The following is a 21,215-nucleotide window of genomic DNA, read 5'->3' as shown; positions in this document are numbered from 1 at the left end:
TCCATAACCCTCACAGACATGACCACCGAGTAGGGAAAAATGAAAACAAAATATGAAACAAAACAAAAACATTCACCTCACTCATACAATTGTAGATACAGTAGCCCCTTGAGTTATGCGAGGGTTGCGCTCCTACGCTCCCTTGTGTAACTCGAATTTTGTGTAAGTCGGGGGTGTATGGCTTTTTTCACCAGCGGGACATAAGTTCTGCAGCCAGTGAAGCAGCAGGAGCACCTGGTGCTCTTTTTGAAAGGTAAGTCCTGGGGCTACGGGGGGAGGGGCAGCTCAGGAGGGTTAAGCCTGGTGGTGGGCTGGAGCCAAGTGAGCAGGGCATGGGGGTTAAGCCTGGGGTGGGATAGAGCTGGAGGGGAGCAGGGGGTTGTGAGCGGGGGCTGTGCGTCTCTTTGGGAGCCTGAGCTGGAGCAGAGGTGGGAGTGAACTGGGGCCATGCGGGGGAAGGTGAGCCGGGGCTGCTCATGTGGCGGGGGGTTGAACCAGGGCCAGGCAGGGGGGTGGTGAACTGGGGCTGAGCAGGCTGGGGTTGGGGGTGTTAAGCCAGGGCCGGGGATAGCGGGATTCTGAGTTGCACTTAACTCGTGTTAATGCGAGTTAAGCGTAAGTCGAAATCGCGCATTGCGATGGACTTCTGTACTAGGGTTTCCCTCATGTTCCAGCCCTGCATGAGGTGTGTCAAAACTCAGGTTTTACCCTTTCCCCACCAGGGCCAGATTAAGCTTTGGGGGGCCCACAAAATCTACTAATTCTGGGCCCCCCAAAGCTCTGGGATGGTGCCAAATGAGGAGTTCAGTGGGCTGCTGGGGAGTGCGTTGAGGATGGGGGTGTAGGGTCAGACGGAAGGTAGGATGAAGGAGGGTATTGTGGATGGGGAGTCTGAGCAAGCGATAGGTTGTGGGAGGGAGTAGGGGATTGGGGATCTTACCTGGCACAGCTGGGAGGAACATATAGCATGGCCCCAGTGATTGCAGGCACTGCCCCCTGCCATTCCCATTGGCCATAATTCTTCCTGGCCAATAGAAGCAGCAGGGGAAAAGCCTGCAGGCGCATGGTTCCCTGTGTTGCTGTTTCCTCACCAACCCCCCAAGAGTGGGTAGGGGGGATGTTAGGTTGCAAAGCCACTTTCTCCTCCCAACCCTGGTGCTTCTTCCTCACTGCTTTCCCCTGCCCTGGGGGCAGGGGGAGGAGAAGAAGCAGCAAAGCCCTGACCTTGTGGGCCAAATAGGGAAGCCAGGGCTGGCTCCAGCTTGCGAGTTGCAGGTTCCACACCCCTGCTTTAAAATATATGTGCGTACATCCAGCCTGTGGGAAACAACATCTACAAATAAGTTAGAGCATATTTCAAAATACAGAATACCACAAAAGCCCCATTTTGAAAAAGGGTCCATCACTGCATACGCTGACTGGAAAGTCAACAAATCTTTCCACTCTCATTCTCAGGGACAAGCAAAAGATGGGGGGAAAAGAAAAGGAGGCCTTAAGAAATGTTCTCAGTGTGGGCAAATCGGGCCCAATGTGCACTGACTAAATGATGCGGTTATTTTTGTCCCCTTTCCTGCTATATCAAACCTGTACTGTTTCCACATATCCTGTAACATCAGCAGTCCCCCACCTGCATAATCAACTTTCCCAGATTGCTCATACAATGACATTTTCAGGGATAAAGACGTTCTCAGCAGCACATTATATATAAAATATGTTTTTACCTGGCCATATTACCCCCTTGTGGGTGAATTACAAGACAGAGGACAGAACACTAGCTATAGCAGTCTTCTGTCTTCATTCCAAAATGCCATCCACAAATTGACAACCACAGAATCCTCAGTCAAACTGCAATTGCAACCAGCATAAGCAGCCTGACAATGTGATGCCAATATAACATTCCAAACAGGATACAATGCTTTCTGTATTCTGACATAAATTATTCCACATGGGGAGGGTCTTCAGTTTCCTTTTATAGCAGATGACATTGAAAAAACTCATTCAGGATGCTGCTGCTTGTGAATTAGGTAATCCTCATCCCTGACACAAGGAAAATCATATTCCTCTGCACATAATGAATATTCTATATATTTGTACTGTAGCCACACAACACAATGCAGCCACACATTATATTTACCTATGCAATAGACAGCCGTCAATATGAATGAAGACTGTAAGAAGAGATCATGTATCAGCTCTATTGAATTGCTTTTGTTTCCTAATCACACATGTGGCTTTCTGGGAACTCTAGCAGAACTCAGGCCACCTAAGTATGTCATGAACATGTTCCAATTTATATCTGAAATACAGTAAACACTCAATGTAACGGACCGTGCCATAACGGACTTCGGAAATAATAGATGCTGTCAACCAGCCCCCCACCCCCACCCCACGCCAGCCCCATAAATAAATGCCGGAGACTTGCCAGAGTTGCCACTGGGGATGAAGGAGCTGCTGGATTGGCTGGGGCTGCTGGGACTGGAGAGGCCACTGCAGCAGCGGGAGCCAAGGGGGCCAGAGAAGCCCGTGGGATGGGGGTGCTGTGGTGGGGCGCAGCTCTCCTCCTACAGCCCTGTGTGCATGAAGCATGTTGGCACCTAGCAGAACTGCCTGCAGTGGCGCTGAGCAGCAGCCATGGTGTCAGAGGCTGATACCCGCTGGCAGGCTGGGGACAGCCATGCTCTACCACTGCACGGGCGGCTCGGAGCTGGGGGCTGAAGGAACTGCAGCACTGAGAGCTGCAGGAGGTGGCAGGAGCCAGGCTGGCATTCAGCTCCTCTCCAGGTAACTGAGAGAGGGAGAGGGAGGTGTGAGGGGAACAATGGGGCAGGAGGGGGAATGAAAGGGGGGAAGAGGACTGAAGTGTGTGATGGGCTGGGAAGGTCAGTGCATCGTCATACAGTACAACCATTCGGATACAACAGATTTTCGGAATTAACAGACACCCCTTCCCTCATTAGTCCATTAAATTGTGTTTACTGTAACTCGATACTGCATTTTCTTCTTCTCATTCCTTTTCCCTTCAGCCCCACCCCTCTGCCCGCTCCCCAAAGTCACGACTGGTAACATATTTGAATTTCACTTACACACTTGGTCGAGACTGTGGCCGTAAATGTGCTGTTTGATCAGTTGAGCCTGATACAGGCCTTTGTACTACTCCTGAAGAAGGCAGCCCTGAAGATGTTGAAGCAATGACTGTGGCAGGTAAAAGAGGTGGTGGAGGAAGGGGGGGATTCATATTCTAGTATTAAAAAAATAAAAAGAGGAAGAGAAAATACAATGTGTTAAGATGCTGAAAAAACATCTTACAGTCCATTGGTAAGACATAACTGGATGAGGTTTATCTCTCTTTCCAGTTTAAGATCTTGAAGTCAGTTAAGGAAACGGACAAGCAACTTTCCAGCACAGGGGAAGTTGAAAGTGTTGTTTCTAATGATAATAAGCAATATTTTCACCAGAATTCTTTATAAGAACGCAGAAGGCTTTCAAGAGGTAAGTTTAACACCCTACTGTTGAACAGACTTCAAATCCCTGGTTGTTTTTGTAGCTTCAAGCTGAAGCACAACATACAATACAGCTACCATGCATCCAAAATCAACCCTTCTAATGAAAATTCCCTTTGATGTGTGGGCTACAAAAAGCAAGAACAATAGCAGACCACAGTCAATGTGCTATTGTTGCCACTTTCATTTATCCTTCTATTTAGAAGTGCCAGCTTTTGAAATTCGGTGTTACCAAGACTGGTAATCTTTAACAGGCACACTAGTGAAAAGCTGCAGTTCTTTTACAGGCAGATCCTAACAGGGGTTCTGCCTACAGGATTCTATTCCTTTTGAAAATCCATGGAGTAATTGTTACCTTCTGATCTATTAAACCTCTGATAATTCTTTAGGAGCCAGTGTACTGACACTCTTGGGAAAACAGGCTCACAAACAGGCTCACTGCTCCCTTCAAAACCCTCTTTGAACCACACCATGCAAGAACTGAATATGATCTGCCAGCACCCAGTATGTGACACAGAAAGCATCAACTATTTTCACCTATCAATTCTACTACAAAACAATCCCTTAATTTCTAAACAATTTTTGAACCATTCCACTGTTCATTCAGCTTTTAAAACCCCAAATTAAAATATGTTAACAAAATGCACTGTCTGTCTGTCTGTTCCAATACATCAGCACATAAATACATACTACTGTGACATTCAGAATTAAAATGACATTCAATCAGATCTTTGTCAGAACACTAACTTAAGTTTCTTCTTTTCCTTTTTTCTAAGTAAATATTACTACATGATGTCATAGCACGCACACAGTGAAATTATCACCATACTGGATTCAGTGAATGCATTATTAAAAGGCACCTTAGTAAAATGCAATTGGGCACTTTCAGGCTAAAGTAATGAACTATATGTTAATTGTTTTCAAAACCTAGTAGAAATGGTTAAACATCATGTACAATAAACATTGCTTTGCAAAAGGCATTATCAAAACAAAAGTTTGACAAGCATTATTCTAGTCAACGTAGCTGTGCTAAAAAATTCCAGGTGTAAATGCAACCATGTTGAAAAAAGAGTATTCCTGTTAGCGTCCCTAATGCTATTTGAAGAGCTAGTATTACCATGACGGTAGAAGAACTTCTCTTCCTTTCAGCAGAGAGAGTATCTGAAACAGAAGGCTATGATAGCACAGGCTTCAGCATGTAGATGTGCCTTACTGTATCCTTTTGTCCCTTGTCTTTCCACCTGTTGTTTCTTACCTTATACACTAGCAGACTGTGGAGTACAGACATTGCATGTGCAGCTTGGATGGGTATGAGTAAGACTGTATATGCTGAGGCATGGCATAGGTCCGCAGAGTGCCCTACATGATTGGCAGTATGTCCTACACAGGTCTCTACAAACCCAAGTAGTACCTTGAATGTCTACAGATACTTTGGTAAACAATGTTCCACTCACCTCCCCACTGCTGGAGCTTTTTCTTGCAATAATGTAAAGCCTGCCTGCAAGGATGGACTATTGGGGCAGGTGGGCGGGGGGGTGGGGAGTGGAGAAAGACTCCACTGGCCGCTACTGTACACTCTACACACCGCTGTAAGCATAGATAACCTATGGGGCTATGCTGGCATTAGCTCTGGAGAGCGTACAGGGCTTCTTTGTTTCCTTGTACTCTCCTTTCTTTCTCCTTCTATTGTTTCTTGATGTATACTTAGATGGCAAGTCCTGTGATGCAGTGACTGACTCTGATCTGTGCTCATTCAGTGCCTAGCCAATAGAGTCCTGGTCCAACAGTTGGGCTCCTACGCACTATAGTAGGGGCTGGCAAACAAAGTAGCAAGAAGAACCATTTTTTCAAATTCGGTAAAAAACTCAATAAATTCAAGAGCCAAAATGCATGTGATTGCGAGATGGTCCTTAATAATGTCAAACCATACTTTGTTTAAGAACAGCGCGCACACAATAATTTGTAATGTGATGCATATTTACTGCAGAATGGTCACAAGCCTTTTACATATTCCATTTGCTCACACTTTACACATGTGTGTTTATAGCACTGGCTTCCTGACTTTCACTCCTTAATCTATTTTAACTATGCCAATTTTACTTCACATTTAATTTCAGTTTTCTTTCGTAAAATGCATGTGTGCCCATTATAGCAGGAATGCAGCAAGCTTCCTTTTCCTCTGCAAAATCAAGACTTTATTGGCATCACATCAAAACACAGATGCAGCATCACATTCCACAAAGCACTGCATACATTAAAGGGGGAGTTATCCAACATTTTGAGATCACGTATCATTTGCTATTTAGATACAAGTTGTTCCTGGTTGGCCTTGTAGAAGTTTACCATTTATTAAAAATCATAGAATCAGAGAAAATAATCAGGAAGGCTTTTTGTTTATTTTCTTGTTTTTATTTTGCAATTTTAGAATTGAGAGCTACAAAGAAGACATTAAAGAGCCATATGAGGCTCCAGAGCTTCAGCTTGCAGACCTCTGCACTATGGTAGTACAAATATAATAACAACAGTAATAGTAATGGTACTAATAATAATGTAAACTACCACTGAAAACAAGTACCAGAGGCACAGGATCCTCACATCTACCCTATATGAGAGATGTCAAACGGGAGTCCTTGGAAAATAATCCGGAAACCACAAAGCACATATTTATACATAATATACAGGCACCACTAGTTTACACTTTGATTACCTTCTAAAATTTGTACCATTCTTGAAGATGTACTTTACTTTTATGCATACACATCATCGAGTCTTACTTTTTAAAGAACAACCCTCCTCCCCAGCATTCTATTCTGTTGTATTCAGATTCTTACGCTATTGTCACTATTGTCTAGTCCTAAGGGGATAAAACCTAATGTGGGCTGCTACCCAATTAAGCTTCATAAGACTTGGAACGAACTTAGAAATGTAAACAAAATACCTGATTGACTATAGACAAAAATTGCTCCACAAATTGCTCTGCTCCAACTTAATAAACTAGATCTAAACGTTGTAGCCAAATTTTCAGAAATTCTGGCATTCAGCCATTTCTTGGAGATACTGAGAGACAAATATGCCTCTAGTTCAAGCCAAGTCTGGCAGCTCCCATATTCAGTGTTTCACACAAAAGGCACAAAAAAAAGTGAGGTCGTAAAATCTTTTATGCTGGCTAAAAAGGGATTTTTTTTTTTTTGCCTAATGAAATTCAAAGAGGAAAAATAAGTACTTTTTGTGACTACATGATCACTTTCCAGCCACCGAATGCACTTCTAATGGCAGAAAACAGCATTTAAACTAAACCCTACCATAAACGTAAAGGTTCTGAATTCCCAGGGAATAAGGGGATTTCGAAGTAGGCGGGGTCCTTTTGAAAAGGAGACCCGTCGGGATGAGCTGCGCGGCGGCGAGGCGCGTCAATTTCGAAGTGCCGCGGCCGCCCGCATGCTAATGAAGTGCTGAATATGCATTTCAGCACTTCATTAGTAAACTTCGAAATGGACATTTGCGTGGCCATTTCGGAGTTGGGGCTAGTGTAGACACGGCCTCAGGGATGGAAAAAACCCACAGATGGATGGAAGAGATTAGAGGGACCATTGGTCATCACAAATGATAGCTAGAAACACTAATCAAAGTGTTGGTATTAAAAACTCCTTGTTGTGTTCAGATTCCCAAGCAACTTCCACAGCATTCACAATTGAAGAGGAATAAGGGAGAACCTTGAAAATTATCAGTGTGATAGTTCCCACTTTAACTTAGAAAGAATTAAGCCAGCAGTGGTTAACAGATTATGAAGGTCAAGAACCAACTAAAGTATACCCCAGACTTGCACGATTTTTACTTATCTGTTTCTTGCAATAATGTGAGTTGAAATCGTGAGTGGTGGAAAGCTGGGAACCAGGCAGCGATGCTGGTTCAGTTTCGTGGCTCCCACAAATGGTGGGGAGCCGAGAGCCAGGCTGCCGCCTGGTTCCCAGCTCCCTGCCACTCCCAGGAGTCAGGAAACTAACCACAGCAATGCTTTCTCACCCTTGGGCTACGTCTACACGTGCAGCCAACATCGAAATAGGCTATTTCGATGAATAACGTCTACACGTCCTCCAGGGCCGGCAACGTCGATGTTCAACTTCGACGTTGCTCAGCCCAACATCGAAATAGGCGCAGCGAGGGAATGTCTACACGTTAAAGTAGCACACATCGAAATAGGGATGCCAGGCACAGCTGCAGACAGGGTCAACGGGCGGACTAGCGCTTCCGGGGCAACAGCTAGCTGCTCCCTTAAAGGGCCCCTCCCACATACACTCAGCCTGCACAGCACGCGGTCTGAGGAGCCATATAGGCACACAGACCCCGGGCGCCGCAGTCATGGACCCCCAGCAGCAGCAGCAGCAGCAGCAGCTAGAGGTCCACCCAGCCCTCCCGGCAGGAGCAGGGCTTGCCCTGGCTCATGCCATGTGGGAGGCAGCTGACTACCTTCTTGCCCCAGGGGAGGAGATGCCCCCAGGGCAGCAGGGCTCAACCCCTACCCCTGCAGCACCCCGCTCCACCCCCCGCCTCACACACTGGCGGCTGTGGAGCTACCCCACCAGCACCGACTGGTGGGAGCGGCTGGTGCTTGGGGAGTGGGACGACGACCACTGGCTCAGGAACTTCAGGATGACCCGACAGACATTCCTGGAGCTGTGCCAGTGGCTCACCCCCGCACTCAGGCACCGGGACACTGCCATGCGGCGTGCCCTCCCTGTGGAGAAAAGGGTCGGCATCGCTGTCTGGAAGCTGGCCACTCCGGACAGCTACTGATCCGTGGGCCAGCAGTTTGGTGTCGGAAAGGCCACCGTCGGGGCTGTCTTCATGGAGGTAAGAGAACCCACAGGGGGAGGCCAGGCCAGGACAGGGGGGGCCAGGGCACGGCAGGGCAGGGCAGGGCAAAGCAAGGGGGGCCAGGGCAGGGCAGGGAAGGCCAGCGGGGCCAGGGCAGGGTGGCCAGGGCAGGGCAGGGCCACGCACACCCTGCTCACCCCTCATTGGGGCTGTCCCATGTGCTTTCTCTGCAGGTCGTGTGTGCCATCAACGCCATGCTCCTGCACAGGCTCGTGAGGCTGGGGGACCCACATGCCACTGTCGCCGCCTTTGCCACCCTGGGCTTCCCCAACTGCTTCAGGGCTCTGGATGGGACTCACATCCCCATCCGTGCCCCGCACCACAGTGGAGGACGATACCTCAATTGGAAGGGCTACCATTCAGTCATCCTGCAGGCCTTGGTGGACAGCCGGGGACGTTTCCAGGACATTTACGTGGGCTGGCCTGGCAGCACCCACGACGCCCGGGTTTTTCGGAACTCGGGCCTGTGCCGCCGGCTGGAGGAGGGGACCTACATCCCCCAGCGGGAGATCCCTCTGGGGGACACCACCATGCCCTTCTGCATCATCGCAGATGCGGCATACCCCCTCCGGCCGTGGCTCATGCACCCCTACACGGGCCACCTCTCCGCTAGCCAGGAGCGCTTCAACGAGCGCCTGAACCGTGCGCGCCAGGTGGTGGAGCGCTCATTTGGCCGCCTCACGGGACGCTGGCGATGTCTCCTGACCCACCTGGATGCCAGCCCCAACAACATCCCCCAGATTGTGGGTGCCTGCTGTGCCCTGCACAACCTCGTGGAGAGCAAGGGGGAGACCTTTCTTCAGGGCTGGGCCGCGGAGGCCGGCAGGGCACACGTGCAGCCACCTGCTGCCCCCAGTCGGCAGGTGCACCCAGAGGGGACCCGGGTCCGGGAGGCCCTGCGGGCCCACTTCGACCAACAGGCCGTGGGGTGAACTCTGCCCAGGCCCCCTACTGCCCGCCCCTTCCTCCCCCACACTCCTGCCCCAAAGCCCAAACCATGGAGCACCCCACCGCCCCTCCCCCACTTGTCCTGGAGAAATGACAGCACGAACTTGTGGGTGAACGTAAACGTTTTTTTTGTCTTAATGAAATTTTTTTTTTTTTTTGTAAATAAATAAATATGTGACACACAAACCGAAAAGGAGGGACAAACGTTCAACCAAATCAAGATGGGCACAAATAAAACAATACAACCACAAAGCAAATAAAAGTGTGCGCCATCAACAAAAAAGAAAAGCAGGGAGGAGAACGGGGAGAACTATTTACAGTGGGGGGGGACGGGGCAAACGGGGGCACCAAAATAAACCAGTCCCAACTATGTACAACAAGGGGGGGGCCCACGTCCCGGGCCCCTTGCCCCTACAGACCAGCACTGGGCGTGCCCGGCCGGGAGCCCCGCTGTGCCTGCAGTCTGGTCCGCGGCTGGGTGGGAGCGGGCTGCACCGGAAGGTATCGGCGCCGGCAAGTCTTGGGTGGCTCCAGGGGTCCCTCGGCGCTGTGGCCCTCGCGGGGAGGTGGTGGGGCGACGGCGGACGGCCCGGCGATGGCTGGAGCAGCTGGTGGTGGGGCTGCAGGAGCGGGCAGGGCGGGCGGTGGCTCGGCCGGCGCGGCATGGGGGACCAGGTAGTCAACCAGCCGGTTGAATGTCTGCATATAGGCCCCCCATGCCTCCTGGCGCCAGGCCAGCGCCCGCTCCTGCAGCCGGAGGTGCTGCTCTGACACCTCCAGCTGCCGGCAGAGGATGGCCAGCAGCTGGGGGTCCGTTGCCGCCGCCGGTAGTAGGCGCGGGGTCCGCCGTCTTGCCCTCCGTGGGGCCGGTCGTTCCTCGGCCGAGGGGCTGCCCTGGAGCGAGGGTCCCGGAGGGCTCTCCGGGACAACCGAGGCCTCGCCGGCGCTCTCTTCCGGTCCTTCGGATGGTGCAGGTGCAGGTGCAGGACACAGGAGAGGACGGGGGAAAGAAGAATGGAGACAGGCGTTAGTGTGGGCCCCGAGCCGTGGCCTTTGTGCCCCCCGCCCTGTGCTGCAGGTTCCCCATCCCCGTCCCCGGGAGATGCTGCTGTGATGGATGGGGTTCAGGGGTCCCCCTGCCCTGCACCCCGTCCCCTGGTGGGAGCGACTCTCACTTCACCCTGCAGGGTCTGAGAGCAGGAGAGCTTTCTTAGGCCACAGATGCCCAGTTTCTGGCAGGAGTGACAGCACCAGCTGTCGGAAGAGACAGTCCTTCCAACCCGTCGTGGGGAGAAGACCCCAAGGGGGGCCCCTCTGGGATGCAGCTTTCCCCCTCCTCTGGCTGGCTGCCTACCAGCTCTCCCTTCCCCTAGCCTCTACCTGTGGCCCCCGCCCTCGCCCCCCCAATTCCAAGCCAGCTCGGCTCCTCCCTCCTGTTTGCTCAGGGCAGAGGTGTCACCTGCCAGCTGTAGCACCAGGATCCTCCTTTGGCCCTGGGAGCTCCTCGGCTCTTGTGGTTCATATGTAGCCTGAGTCTCCCTTTGGCACTCCCCCGACTCCATCACATGCTGCTGCTGCGGGGTGTCCCACCCCCTCCGCCCGGGGGCCCCTCGAGGTTTCGCTCCCCCCTGGCCCGGGGATGGGGCATGGCACTGTCATGCAGGGTGGTGGGGGGCAGGGGCTGATGGCTGCAGTGCTGTGAGGGCCATGGCCCTGGTGTCCTTGGGGCCATGGCCATGTGAGCATGTGGGGGGCCCAGGACACATATCTCTTACCCCCGCCCCTCAAGCCCCGGGGTGTCCACCAGAGAGGGGTACCTACCTGTCGGTCCGCTCCCATGGTCCGGAGATCCCCGGGGGTCGGAGGCCCTGCTGCTGCTCCGGGATGGCAGGAGGAGGATCTGCAGGCTGGATTCTGCGGAGGAGGAGCTCCCCTCCTCCTCCTCCTCCTGCCGCGATGTCCCGGGGGTGGCCTCCGGGGGGGGCCCCCGGGGTGCGGGGCTTGCCTCCGGGTTGGACTCCGGCTGCAGGGCCTGCTGGGGCTCGTCAGCCGAGGTGTCAAGGGTGGCCGGAGGGGAGGAGGTGTGCCGGGAGCCCAGGATGTCCCTGAGCTCCCTGTAAAAGGGGCAAGTGACGGGGGCGGTCCCAGATCGGCTGGCCGCATCCCGGGCCCGGGAGTAACCCTGCCGCAGCTCCTTGACCTTACTCCTGACGTGGTCCGGAGTGCGGGCAGGGTGACCCCGGGCAGCCAGGCCGTCGGCCAGCCGAGCGAACGCATCTGCGTTCCGCCTCTTGCTCCCCATTACCTGGAGCACCTCCTCCTCGCTCCAGAGCCCCAGCAGGTCCCGCAGCTCGGCCTCCGTCCAGGAGGGGCCCTGCTGCCGCTTCCCAGCCTGGCCGCCCTTCTGGCTGGGCTGGCTGCCCTGGCTCCCCTTGGGGGGGGTCCCCTGGGGGCGCTGGGGGGGGCTGCCGGCTAGCCATCGCCGCTGTCAGGGGCTGAGGGCTCGGCAGGCTGCCCGCGTGTGCAGGCTGCAGCCTGCACGTTGCCTCAGCTCTCTGCAGTCAGGGCGGGGGAGGGGACCTTTAAGGGGCCGCTCCACGCGGCCTGAGGGGCTGGAGAGAGAGCGTCTCTCAACCCCCCAGCTGATGGCCGCCATGGAGGACCCGGCAATTTCGATGTTGCGGGACGCGGATCGTCTACACTGTCCCTACTTCGACGTTGAACGTCGAAGTAGGGCGCTATTCCTATCTCCTCATGGGGTTAGCGACTTCGACGTCTCGCCGCCTAACGTCGAAGTTAACTTCGAAATAGCGCCCGACGCGTGTAGCCGCGACAGGCGCTATTTCGAAGTTAGTGCCGCTACTTTGAAGTAGCGTGCACGTGTAGACACAGCTCTGGAGTCCTCACTGCACACAAGCCAGGACATGGTGGTGCCTGGCAGCATGGTCTGCCCTGAACAGCGGTATGTCCTTTTACCGAGTCAGGGGCTAGCCATGTGATGTGGTTGGTGCAGGGAAGACCCCAACTGCATGGCGCCTGTGGGGAAGGGAAAGAGGGGACCCTGCACAAATATAAACTGCAGAAAAGTTGGCCTCTCTTTCATGCATCACCTGCTCCCCCCCCCACCAGCCTAGCAGCCACGTGGTGTGGGGGGCAGGTCTGGCACCAGCACTGAAAAAAAAATCCAGGTGCTCAGCTTGCAGAGGTAGAGACAGAACCATGAACTCCGTGTTGAGGCAATTTTGAATGGGTAGATGTGCTCACAATGCTGATAGCAAAGAAAGCGGTTTCTTATAAGAGAAAGCTGGATTCAAATACAGGATACACACACTAATTGGCCCTTATCTGAGCTGGATGAAAAGCCGTTTCTCCCATCAGTAAATTGTTCTTTGAGATGTGTTGGTCATGCCCCTTCCATTCTAGGTGTACATGTGCCCACTTGTGTGGTCATCCCAGATTTTTGCCTTACGGATATCTGCAGGGTCAGCCGTAGCGCCCCCTTGAGAGCTGCAATCATGCAACAATATAGCAGGTACTGCTGACCCTACATCTTAGTACCTTCTTGCCTGCAACTATAACTCAGGGGCAAGAGGGTAGCTAATAGAATGCACAGGAAAGAGAAGTTACTCACTTGTAGTAACGATGGTTCTTCGAGATGTGTCCCTGTGGGTGCTCCACAGCAGGTGTCGGGCTTGCCCAGCGCCGCAGATCGGAATTCTTCTAGCAGTTTCCACTGGATCGCGCATGTGCCGATGCGCGCCGCTCCCTTGCGCGCCCTCGGTCATGTGCGCGATTCGGTCCCCGCCAGTTCCTTGACCAACCGCCCTGGATGCTCCTGAAAAACACCGGACAGAGATCCGAAGCGGGGAGGATGGACGGGTAGTGGAGCACCCACGGGGACACATCTCGAAGAACCACCATTACTACAAGTGAGTAACTTCTCTTTCTTCTTCGAGTGGTCCCCGTGGGTGCTCCACAGTAGGTGACTACCCAGCAGTAATCCCAAGTAAGGAGGTGGGTACTCAATTCATGTGCAGCTTGCCCCCGAGAGGACTGCTGTCGACAGACGGGTATCCTCATTGAACACCCAATGCAGGGCATAATGCTTGGCGAAGGTGTCGTAGGATGACCAAGTCACCACTCTGCAAATGTCCTTCAGCGTGATTCCCTTGAAGAAGGCCGTTGATGCCGCCACCGCCCTGGTAGAGTGAGCCCTGGGCGGGGCTAGCAAGGGGGTCTTTCGAAGCTCGTAGCACAGTTTTATACAGGACACAACGTGCTTTGAAATTCTCTGGGAAGAGAGGCCTTCCCCTTTCAACCTGGGAGCGAGAGACACCGGAAGCCTGTCCGTTTTCCGGAGGGCTTAGCTCTGCCTATGTAAAAGGCTAACGCCCTTCTCACATCTAGGAGATGCAGGCGCGCCTCCTTGCTGGAGCTGTGAGGCTTCGGGTAAAACGAGGGTAATACTATTGGTTCGTTAATGTGGAACTCCGAGGAAACTTTCGGAACGAAGGCTGGGTGTAACCGTAAGATTACCACCTCCTTTGAGAATACTGTGCAGGGCGGCGTTGCCATCACTGCTGCGAGCTCGCTCACCCTGCTGGCTGACATAATCGCAAGAAGGAAGGTCGTTTTCATGGTAAGTAGTCGGAGGGGTACCGTGGCTAATGGTTCGAAGGGTGGTCCTGATAGTGTGTGGAGTACCAAGTCCAAACTCCATGACGGTGGTAGTGGTTTTCGAGGAGGGTACAGGTTTACCAACCCCTTCAAGAACCTTGTGACGATAGGATGGGCGAATACGGTGGGCCCTTCCTCTTTGTGCCGAAAAGCCAATATAGCTGCAAGGTGGACCTTTAGCGAGGATAGAGAGAGCCCGTTTCATTTGAGGTCCAGCAAGTATTCTAGAATTACAGTTATAGGAACGTCAAGAGGAGCTAACTGTTTGGCAGAGCACCAGGCTGTAAAGTGTGTCCATTTCTGTTCACAAGTCCTCCTGGTGGAGGTCCTTCGGCTACACTCTAGGACTTGTCTTACTCCCTCCGTACACGTGCTCTCTAAGGCGCTGAGCCATGGATTAACCATGCTTGTAGGCGCAGACCCTGAGGGTGTGGGTGCACTATGGACCCCTGAGCCTGCGTGAGTAAGTCCGGTGCTACTGGTAGGGGGAGTGGTGGATGATCCGACATGCGCAGAAGCAGAGGAAACCATTGTTGTCGGTCCCAAGTTGGAACTATGAGTATCATGTGAGCTCTCTCCCTTCTGGTTTTCTGCAGAATGTTGTGGATAAGTGTTGTGGGGGGAAATGCGTAGAGTAGAGGGCCCTTCCATGAGATCATGAAGGCGTCCCCCAGGGACCCCCGCCCCCTTCCTGCTCTGGAGCAGTACTGAGGGCACTTCTTGTTGCGCTGGGTGGAAAACAAATCAACTTGGGGAAACCCCCAGATGCGAAATATGCGTCGTAGCAGGTCGGAGAGGATCTGCCATTTGTGCGTGAGTGCAAAGCACCTGCTCAGTTGATCTGCCTTCACGTTGTGTGCACCCGGCAAGTACGAGGCTTTCAACGTTATGTTGTTGGCAATGCACCAATTCCACAATTGGACTGCTTCTGCGCATAGCGCACGGGACCGTGTCCCTCCTTGTTGATTGATGTAGAACATGGTGGAGGTATTGTCGGTATTGATCCCGACTATTTTGCCGTGCAGGTATTTCCGAAAATGTCTGCAAGCATTGAACACTGCTCTGAGCTCCAGTATGTTTATGTGCAGTGTCTGTTCCGGGGGGGACCATAGCCCTTGAGTCACCTTGTTGCCAATGTGCGCTCCCCATCCTATGTGGGAGGCGTCGGTTGTAAGAAAAATGGAAATTTGTGGTTGGTGGAAGGGCACTCCCACTAGCAAGTTTTTGGGATCTGCCCACCACACTAGTGATTTCCATACCTCCATCGTGAGTGATACTACCCTGTGGACGGTATGGGCTGCCGGTCTGTAAACACTCGCCAGCTAATGCTGCAGGCTTCGCATGTGTAACCTGGCATTCTGTACCACAAACGTGGCGGCCGCCATGTGCCCCAACAGTTGCAGGCATGTTAGGATTGGCACCACGGGGCTGTACGTCATGACTTGCACCAAGGATTTGACGGTGCGGAAGTGGGCGTCGGGCAGCTATACTCTTGATGCGATAGAGTTTATGTGTGCCCCTATGAACTCTACATCTTGCGTGGGTTCGGTCTTTGACTTTGCAAGGTTGATAACTAGGCCCAGCGAAGTAAACGTGTTTGCGGTGATGCGTATCATGCGTAGGACCTCTGCCTTTGAGGCCCCTTTCAGTAGGCAGTGGTCCAGTTATGGAAAAACAAACATGCCCTGCCTGTGCAGGTAAGCTGATACCACTGCCAGGGTTTTGGTAAAGACGCTGGGTACCAAGGATAGGCTGAACGGAAGAACCCTGTACTGGAAATGTTCCCCGCCGACTGTGAAGCTGAGGAAGCGTCTGTGTGCCGGGTGGATTCTTATATGAAAGTAAGCGTCTTGTAAGTCGAGGGCTGCAAACCAGTCTCCATCGTCCAGTGCCGTAAGTATGGAGGCAACTGTAATCATCCGGAAGCGCTGCTTGCACAAGTATCGGTTGAGGCCCCATAGGTCCAAAATCGGCCTGCAGCCTCCTGTTTTCTTCTCTGTTAGGAAGTAGCGTGAGTAGAAACCTTTCCCTTGGAATTGTTCCGGCACTCTTTCCACCGCCCCTATGAACATGAGGTGATCTACCTCCTGCTTCAGCCGTGCCTCGTGAGAGGGGTCCCTGAGAATAGGCTGGGTGGGAGGTTTCATCGGTGGTAGTGACTGGAAGGGGATCGTGTAACCCGTGGCTGTAATTTCCAGCACCCATTTGTCTGTTGTGATCTTTTGCCATTGGGAGTGGAACGGTTTGAGGCGATGATGGAACATGAGGTGAGAGTGGCATTGAGCGATGGTGTTGATAGCGCAGTCCTCGACATACCCGTCAAACTTGCTGCCTCTGGGCTTGCCCCGAGGTTGTACGACTTTGTTGAGAACGTCACCTGGGGGCCCTGTACTGTTGCTGCTGTTGATGGCGCCCTTGGTCATAGCCTCGCTGATATTGTGCGCGTTGTAGTCGGTAAGCATAGCGCCTTTGCTGAGGATAGAATTTCTTTTTCTTGTATGGAGGAGTGTAGATACCCAAGGTCTTAAGTGTGGCCCTTGAATCTTTGCTAGAGTGGAGGACCGAGTCGGTTGATTCTGCAAACAGCTTTTGCTTGTCAAAAGGGAAGATCCACGATCGTCGCCTGTAGATCTCTGGGGATACCAGATATCGGGAGCCAGGATTCCCTACGCTTTACCACTGCTGCGGCTGTTGAGCGTGCCGCTGTGTCCGCCACGTCCAGGGCAATCTGAACTCCCATTCGCAAGGCCGCGTAGCCCTCCTGGACGATCGCCTTTAACACTGGCTTCTTGTCCTCTGGGAGGGAATCCATGAGAGAAGTGAGTCTAGAGTAATTGCCAAAGTTACGGTTTGATGAATGTGCCGCGTAGTTTGCCATTCTCAATAATAAGGTAGAGGAGGAGTAGACCTTCCTGCCGAACAGCTCTAATTTCTTAGCATCTTTATCTGACCCCCCTGATTTGTACTGAGGCGTCTTCAACCTCTGCTGGGACGATTCGACCACCAAAGAATTGGGCTGTGGGTGGTTAAACAGGAATTCCATGCCCTTGGCTGGGACGAAGTATTTCTTATCTGCCCTTTTATTTGTGGGCGGAATAGAGGCCGGAGTCTGCCACATGTTAGTGGCTGACTCCATAATGGCTTCGTCCAGTGGGATAGCGATTTTAGATGAAGCCGGGCGTCTCAAATTTTTCAGGAGTTTATGATGGTTCTCCTGTACCTCTGCTATTTGAATATCCTGCGTGTATGCTACTCTTTTGAATAGCTCTTGGAATTGTTTAAGGTCATCCGGAGGGGAGACATCCCCGGGGACAATTGCCTCATCTGGGGAGGATGAGGAGGAACCGCTGGGATAAACCTCCCCCAAGTCCTCTGGCTCCCGAGTTCGCTGGTATGCTTGCTCCTTCGTGGGCTGTGAAGGAAAGTCTCGGGACTCTGGACCTAACTCTCCCTGGGACAGCTGCGTACCTCTCCCAGAGTGAGAGTGGACGCGGGAGTATTGGTGAGGAGTGGGAGGGGATCTGCCCCTGGATCTAAACCTCCGATGTTGGTGTTCGGTATGATGTGGACGGCCATAACAACATGGACAAGAGCCCGGTGATGGAGACCTGGACCATGATCGGAGAGTGTACCCATGATGTCTAGGAGAGCGGGATCTCCACGACGACATTGATAATGGTGAAGCTGGTTTGTGATAGTACGCATAGGGATCCATGCCCAAAAAGGGTGAAGGAAGCCTGAGCCAAGGTGAAGGTGGTTGGAGGAACGGGGAGGGAGGTCCAAAATAAGCCAGTGGAGTTGCCACCTGGCAACGCAGCGTGTGTATCTCGGGGGAGGGGCTGGGAGATAAGGGCATCGCAGCCCTGTCTGGAGATGGACTGAGGTGCCGGGTTGCGGCTCTAGCTTTCCCCCACCCCTGCAGGGTGGATGCCGCCCCCTCCCGTGCCGGAGATCTCAGCCCCGCTGTCAGCGCCGCATTCGGTACCGTCAAAAGCGGTGCCACGTGTGTAGCTTCCTCTGGCGCCGCTGGGCCCTGTACTGGGTTCCCCTGCGCCGTGATAGCCGGTGCCACGTGAGGCGGCGCCGCCGATTCCAGCGCTTGCCGCGCTGGCGCCCATGGCGTCCTCTGTGTCGACTGCTGCAAAGTTGGAGGCCCGGCCCCGGCCACGTGTGCAACCGTGCTGCCGCTTTCATCAGCCCGCGGCCGAGGGCTCTGCGTTCCGCTCGTCCTGCTCGCTGGAACCACCGGCAAGGATCGAGCCGGGGAGAGTTTATTTTTCTTTTGCACAGAGGGGGGGTCAAAGACGCCGCCTTCCTTTTATGTGACCCAGAAGGCCCCTCTGTGTGAGGCTTCTCCGGCAGCTCAGGCTGGAGGGCCTTATCAAACAAGATCATTTTGAGCCTCATCTCTCTGTCCTTCCTGGCCCTGGCTGTAAGCTTAGCGCAGTGCGAACACTTCTGGGTAACATGGGACTCCCCCAGGCAACGAATATACTCACTATGCCCATCAGAGGCCGGCATAGCCTCGCGGCATGACTCACACTTCTTAAACCCCGAGGAAGCCATCGCGGTAAGTCTTTACTGTTAATAGGGTACTTAGACGCTAATCAGTGCGTTCTTCAGCCCAAATAACATTCACAGCCTTCAGCGTAGCGGACAGCTCAACAGCCTTCTTTGTCCGCCCCTCTCTCCTCCATTCCCCTTCTCTCTACTATTCTGTATGCTTTTTATTGTTTTTTGGTTTTTTTGCTTCTTCTTTTCTCTCTCTTTTTTTTTTTTTTTTTGTATAATAGTAAAAACAACGAACTAACAAGTAAAACAACTATCTTATCTGTCTCAGGCTTTAGAGCCGGAGTGGATTCCATCTGCAGCCATTGGCGGTTGAGAAGGAACTGGTGGGGACCGGATCGCGCACATGACCGAGGGCGCACAAGGGAGCAGCGCGCATCAGCACATGCATGATCCAGTGGAAACTGCTAGAAGAATTCTGATCTGCGGCGCCGGGCGAGCCCGACACCTACTGTGGAGTACCCACGGGGACCACTCGAAGAAGAACACCACATCTCAAAGAATAACAGTTATGGAGATACACATCTCATAGAACCGGAGGTCACTGAGTCTAGTCCCCTGCCCTCTTGGCAGGACCAAGCACTGTCCCTTTCTTCTTTCCTATTTTGCCCAGACCCCTAAATAGCCCCCTCAGCGATTGAGCTCATCATCCTGAGTTAAACAGGCAAATGCTTAAACTACTGAGCTAGCCCTCCCCAAAAAGAACCTGCTTGCCAGAGTTCCCTAAATGGCCCCAGGACTGAATTCAAACCCTGGATTTAACCACTGCACTGTCCCTTCCCCCTGGAAGGCAGGCAACCATTTTCATTTCTTCCAGGGCTTGTGCACGTCAATTCCATTCTAGGTGCCTTACAAGGCGCACCAGTGAACGTGCACATGGAGTTCACAGTCTTGCAGCTTGCAGCACCACTCAGCCAAATTCTACTGGGTCAGCACATAATAGCTGTCTCTATACGTGCACGCTACTTCGAAGTAGCGGCACTAACTTCAAAATAGCGCCCGTCGCGGCTACACGCGTCGGGCGCTATTTCGAAGTTAACTTCGACGTTAGGCGGCGAGACGTCGAAGTCGCTAACCTCATGAGGGGATCGGAATAGCGCCCTACTTCGACGTTCAACGTCGAAGTAGGGACCGTGTAGACGATCCACGTCCCGCAACGTCGAAATTGCCGGGTCCTCCATGGCGGCCATCAGCTGGGGGGTTGAGAGATGCTCTCTCTCCAGCCCCTGCGGGGCTCTATGGTCACCGTGGGCAGCAGCCCTTAGCCCAGGGCTTCTGGCTGCTGCTGCGGCAGCTGGGGATCCATGCTGCAGGCACAGGGTCTGCAACCAGTTGTCGGCTCTGTGTATCTTGTGTTGTTTAGTGCAACTGTGTCTGGGAGGGGCCCTTTAAGGGAGCGGCTTGCTGTTGAGTCCGCCCTGTGACCCTGTCTGCAGCTGTGCCTGGCACCCTTATTTCGATGTGTGCTACTTTGGCGTGTAGACGTACCCTTGCAGCGCCTATTTCGATGTGGTGCCGCGCAACGTCGAAGTTGAACATCGACGTTGCCAGCCCTGGAGGACGTGTAGACATTATTCATCGAAATAGCCTATTTCGATGTTGGCTTCACGTGCAGACGTAGCCAATGGGAGGTAAATATGTGAACGGAAAATCAATTGGCACCAGAGCCAGGAAGGCTGCTGCTGGTGCTTTTGTGGGTTTTTTTTTCCATGCTATCGGCCATTGCAAATAACAGTTGTGGTAATGTATAGAAAAGCCTTGTACTGTCCATATAGAGGGCCAGCACCTTCTGGATGTCCTGCACTGGACTTTAGGGGTTTTCTAAAGAAGACTGGTAAGAAAGTGTCCTAGCCAGTATGAAACTGGGAGGCTGTCTTGGGCAGAAATGCTGGGTATGGCTACAACTGGAACTTAGTCTTATAGAACACCACAGTATAGATGGCAATCACTCATTGCAAAGTGAGATCATCTTCCTTGGGAACTGTGCATTATCAGGTAGCTGATAGGCCTATCCTTGAATTACAATTTCTATTACTTTGAGGACAGATGTTTCCAGGTACAGCAGGAGGTGCTGACTGGGATGGAAAGCCAGTTTCTCCTCCCTCCTGCACCTCTTGCCCGCTGACAAGCTGAGGAGGAAAAATTCAAAATGCAGGGGACTATCACATAGTACTTCTCTCAATTTTGAGCAATCCTGAGCAAGTGCCTCCCAAGTGTCAATGTCAACATCACACTTTTTTAATTTATCCTTCAGCAAGTCCCTGTAACTCTTCCATTGTCCTCTTACATTACGGTACCCTTCTTTCAAGTGAGAGAACAGGACATGTATTAGGAGACGATGGCCTGGCATTCGGCCAATGTAGCCATTTCAGCGGAGCTGCTGACAGATGATAATCACCTTGATACTGGTGGTCTTTGCTCCTTTCACAACACTAATGTTCTCCTGTACCTCTCCACTGATTTTAATAGATGGACCGTGTGGCACCTCATTTGGAAAGGGCTGATGAAGCACTTTGTTCTTCTTGATTTTGAGCTTGAGACCAAGACATGTGTAAATAAAAACACTTAAAATATTTAAAACCACTATAAATACTTGAGACAAAACGAGGTTTGGGGTGGAGTCTGACAGCTCACAACCCCCCCCGC

The 21,215-nt window shown here is 52.5% G+C and overlaps 1 protein-coding gene across 2 annotated transcripts in view; it reads right to left on the bottom strand.

Annotated features, from left to right (window-relative positions):
* The window catches only part of SH3RF1 (SH3 domain containing ring finger 1), a 166,108-nt gene that overhangs the window by 23,814 nt on the left and 121,079 nt on the right, over positions 1-21,215 (bottom strand). For both annotated transcript variants that reach the window (XM_074991869.1, XM_074991870.1), the window contains exon 7: positions 3,084-3,238. In XM_074991869.1, the coding sequence (XP_074847970.1) occupies positions 3,084-3,238 (155 nt within the window). The remainder of the gene's footprint in view (positions 1-3,083; positions 3,239-21,215) is intronic.

The sequence above is a fragment of the Carettochelys insculpta genome, chromosome 4 (genome assembly GCF_033958435.1).
Source record: "Carettochelys insculpta isolate YL-2023 chromosome 4, ASM3395843v1, whole genome shotgun sequence".
NCBI classification, from domain to species: domain Eukaryota; kingdom Metazoa; phylum Chordata; order Testudines; family Carettochelyidae; genus Carettochelys; species Carettochelys insculpta.
The sequence above is the reverse complement of the archived record's forward strand: the minus strand, read 5'-3'. Positions and strand labels throughout refer to the sequence as shown.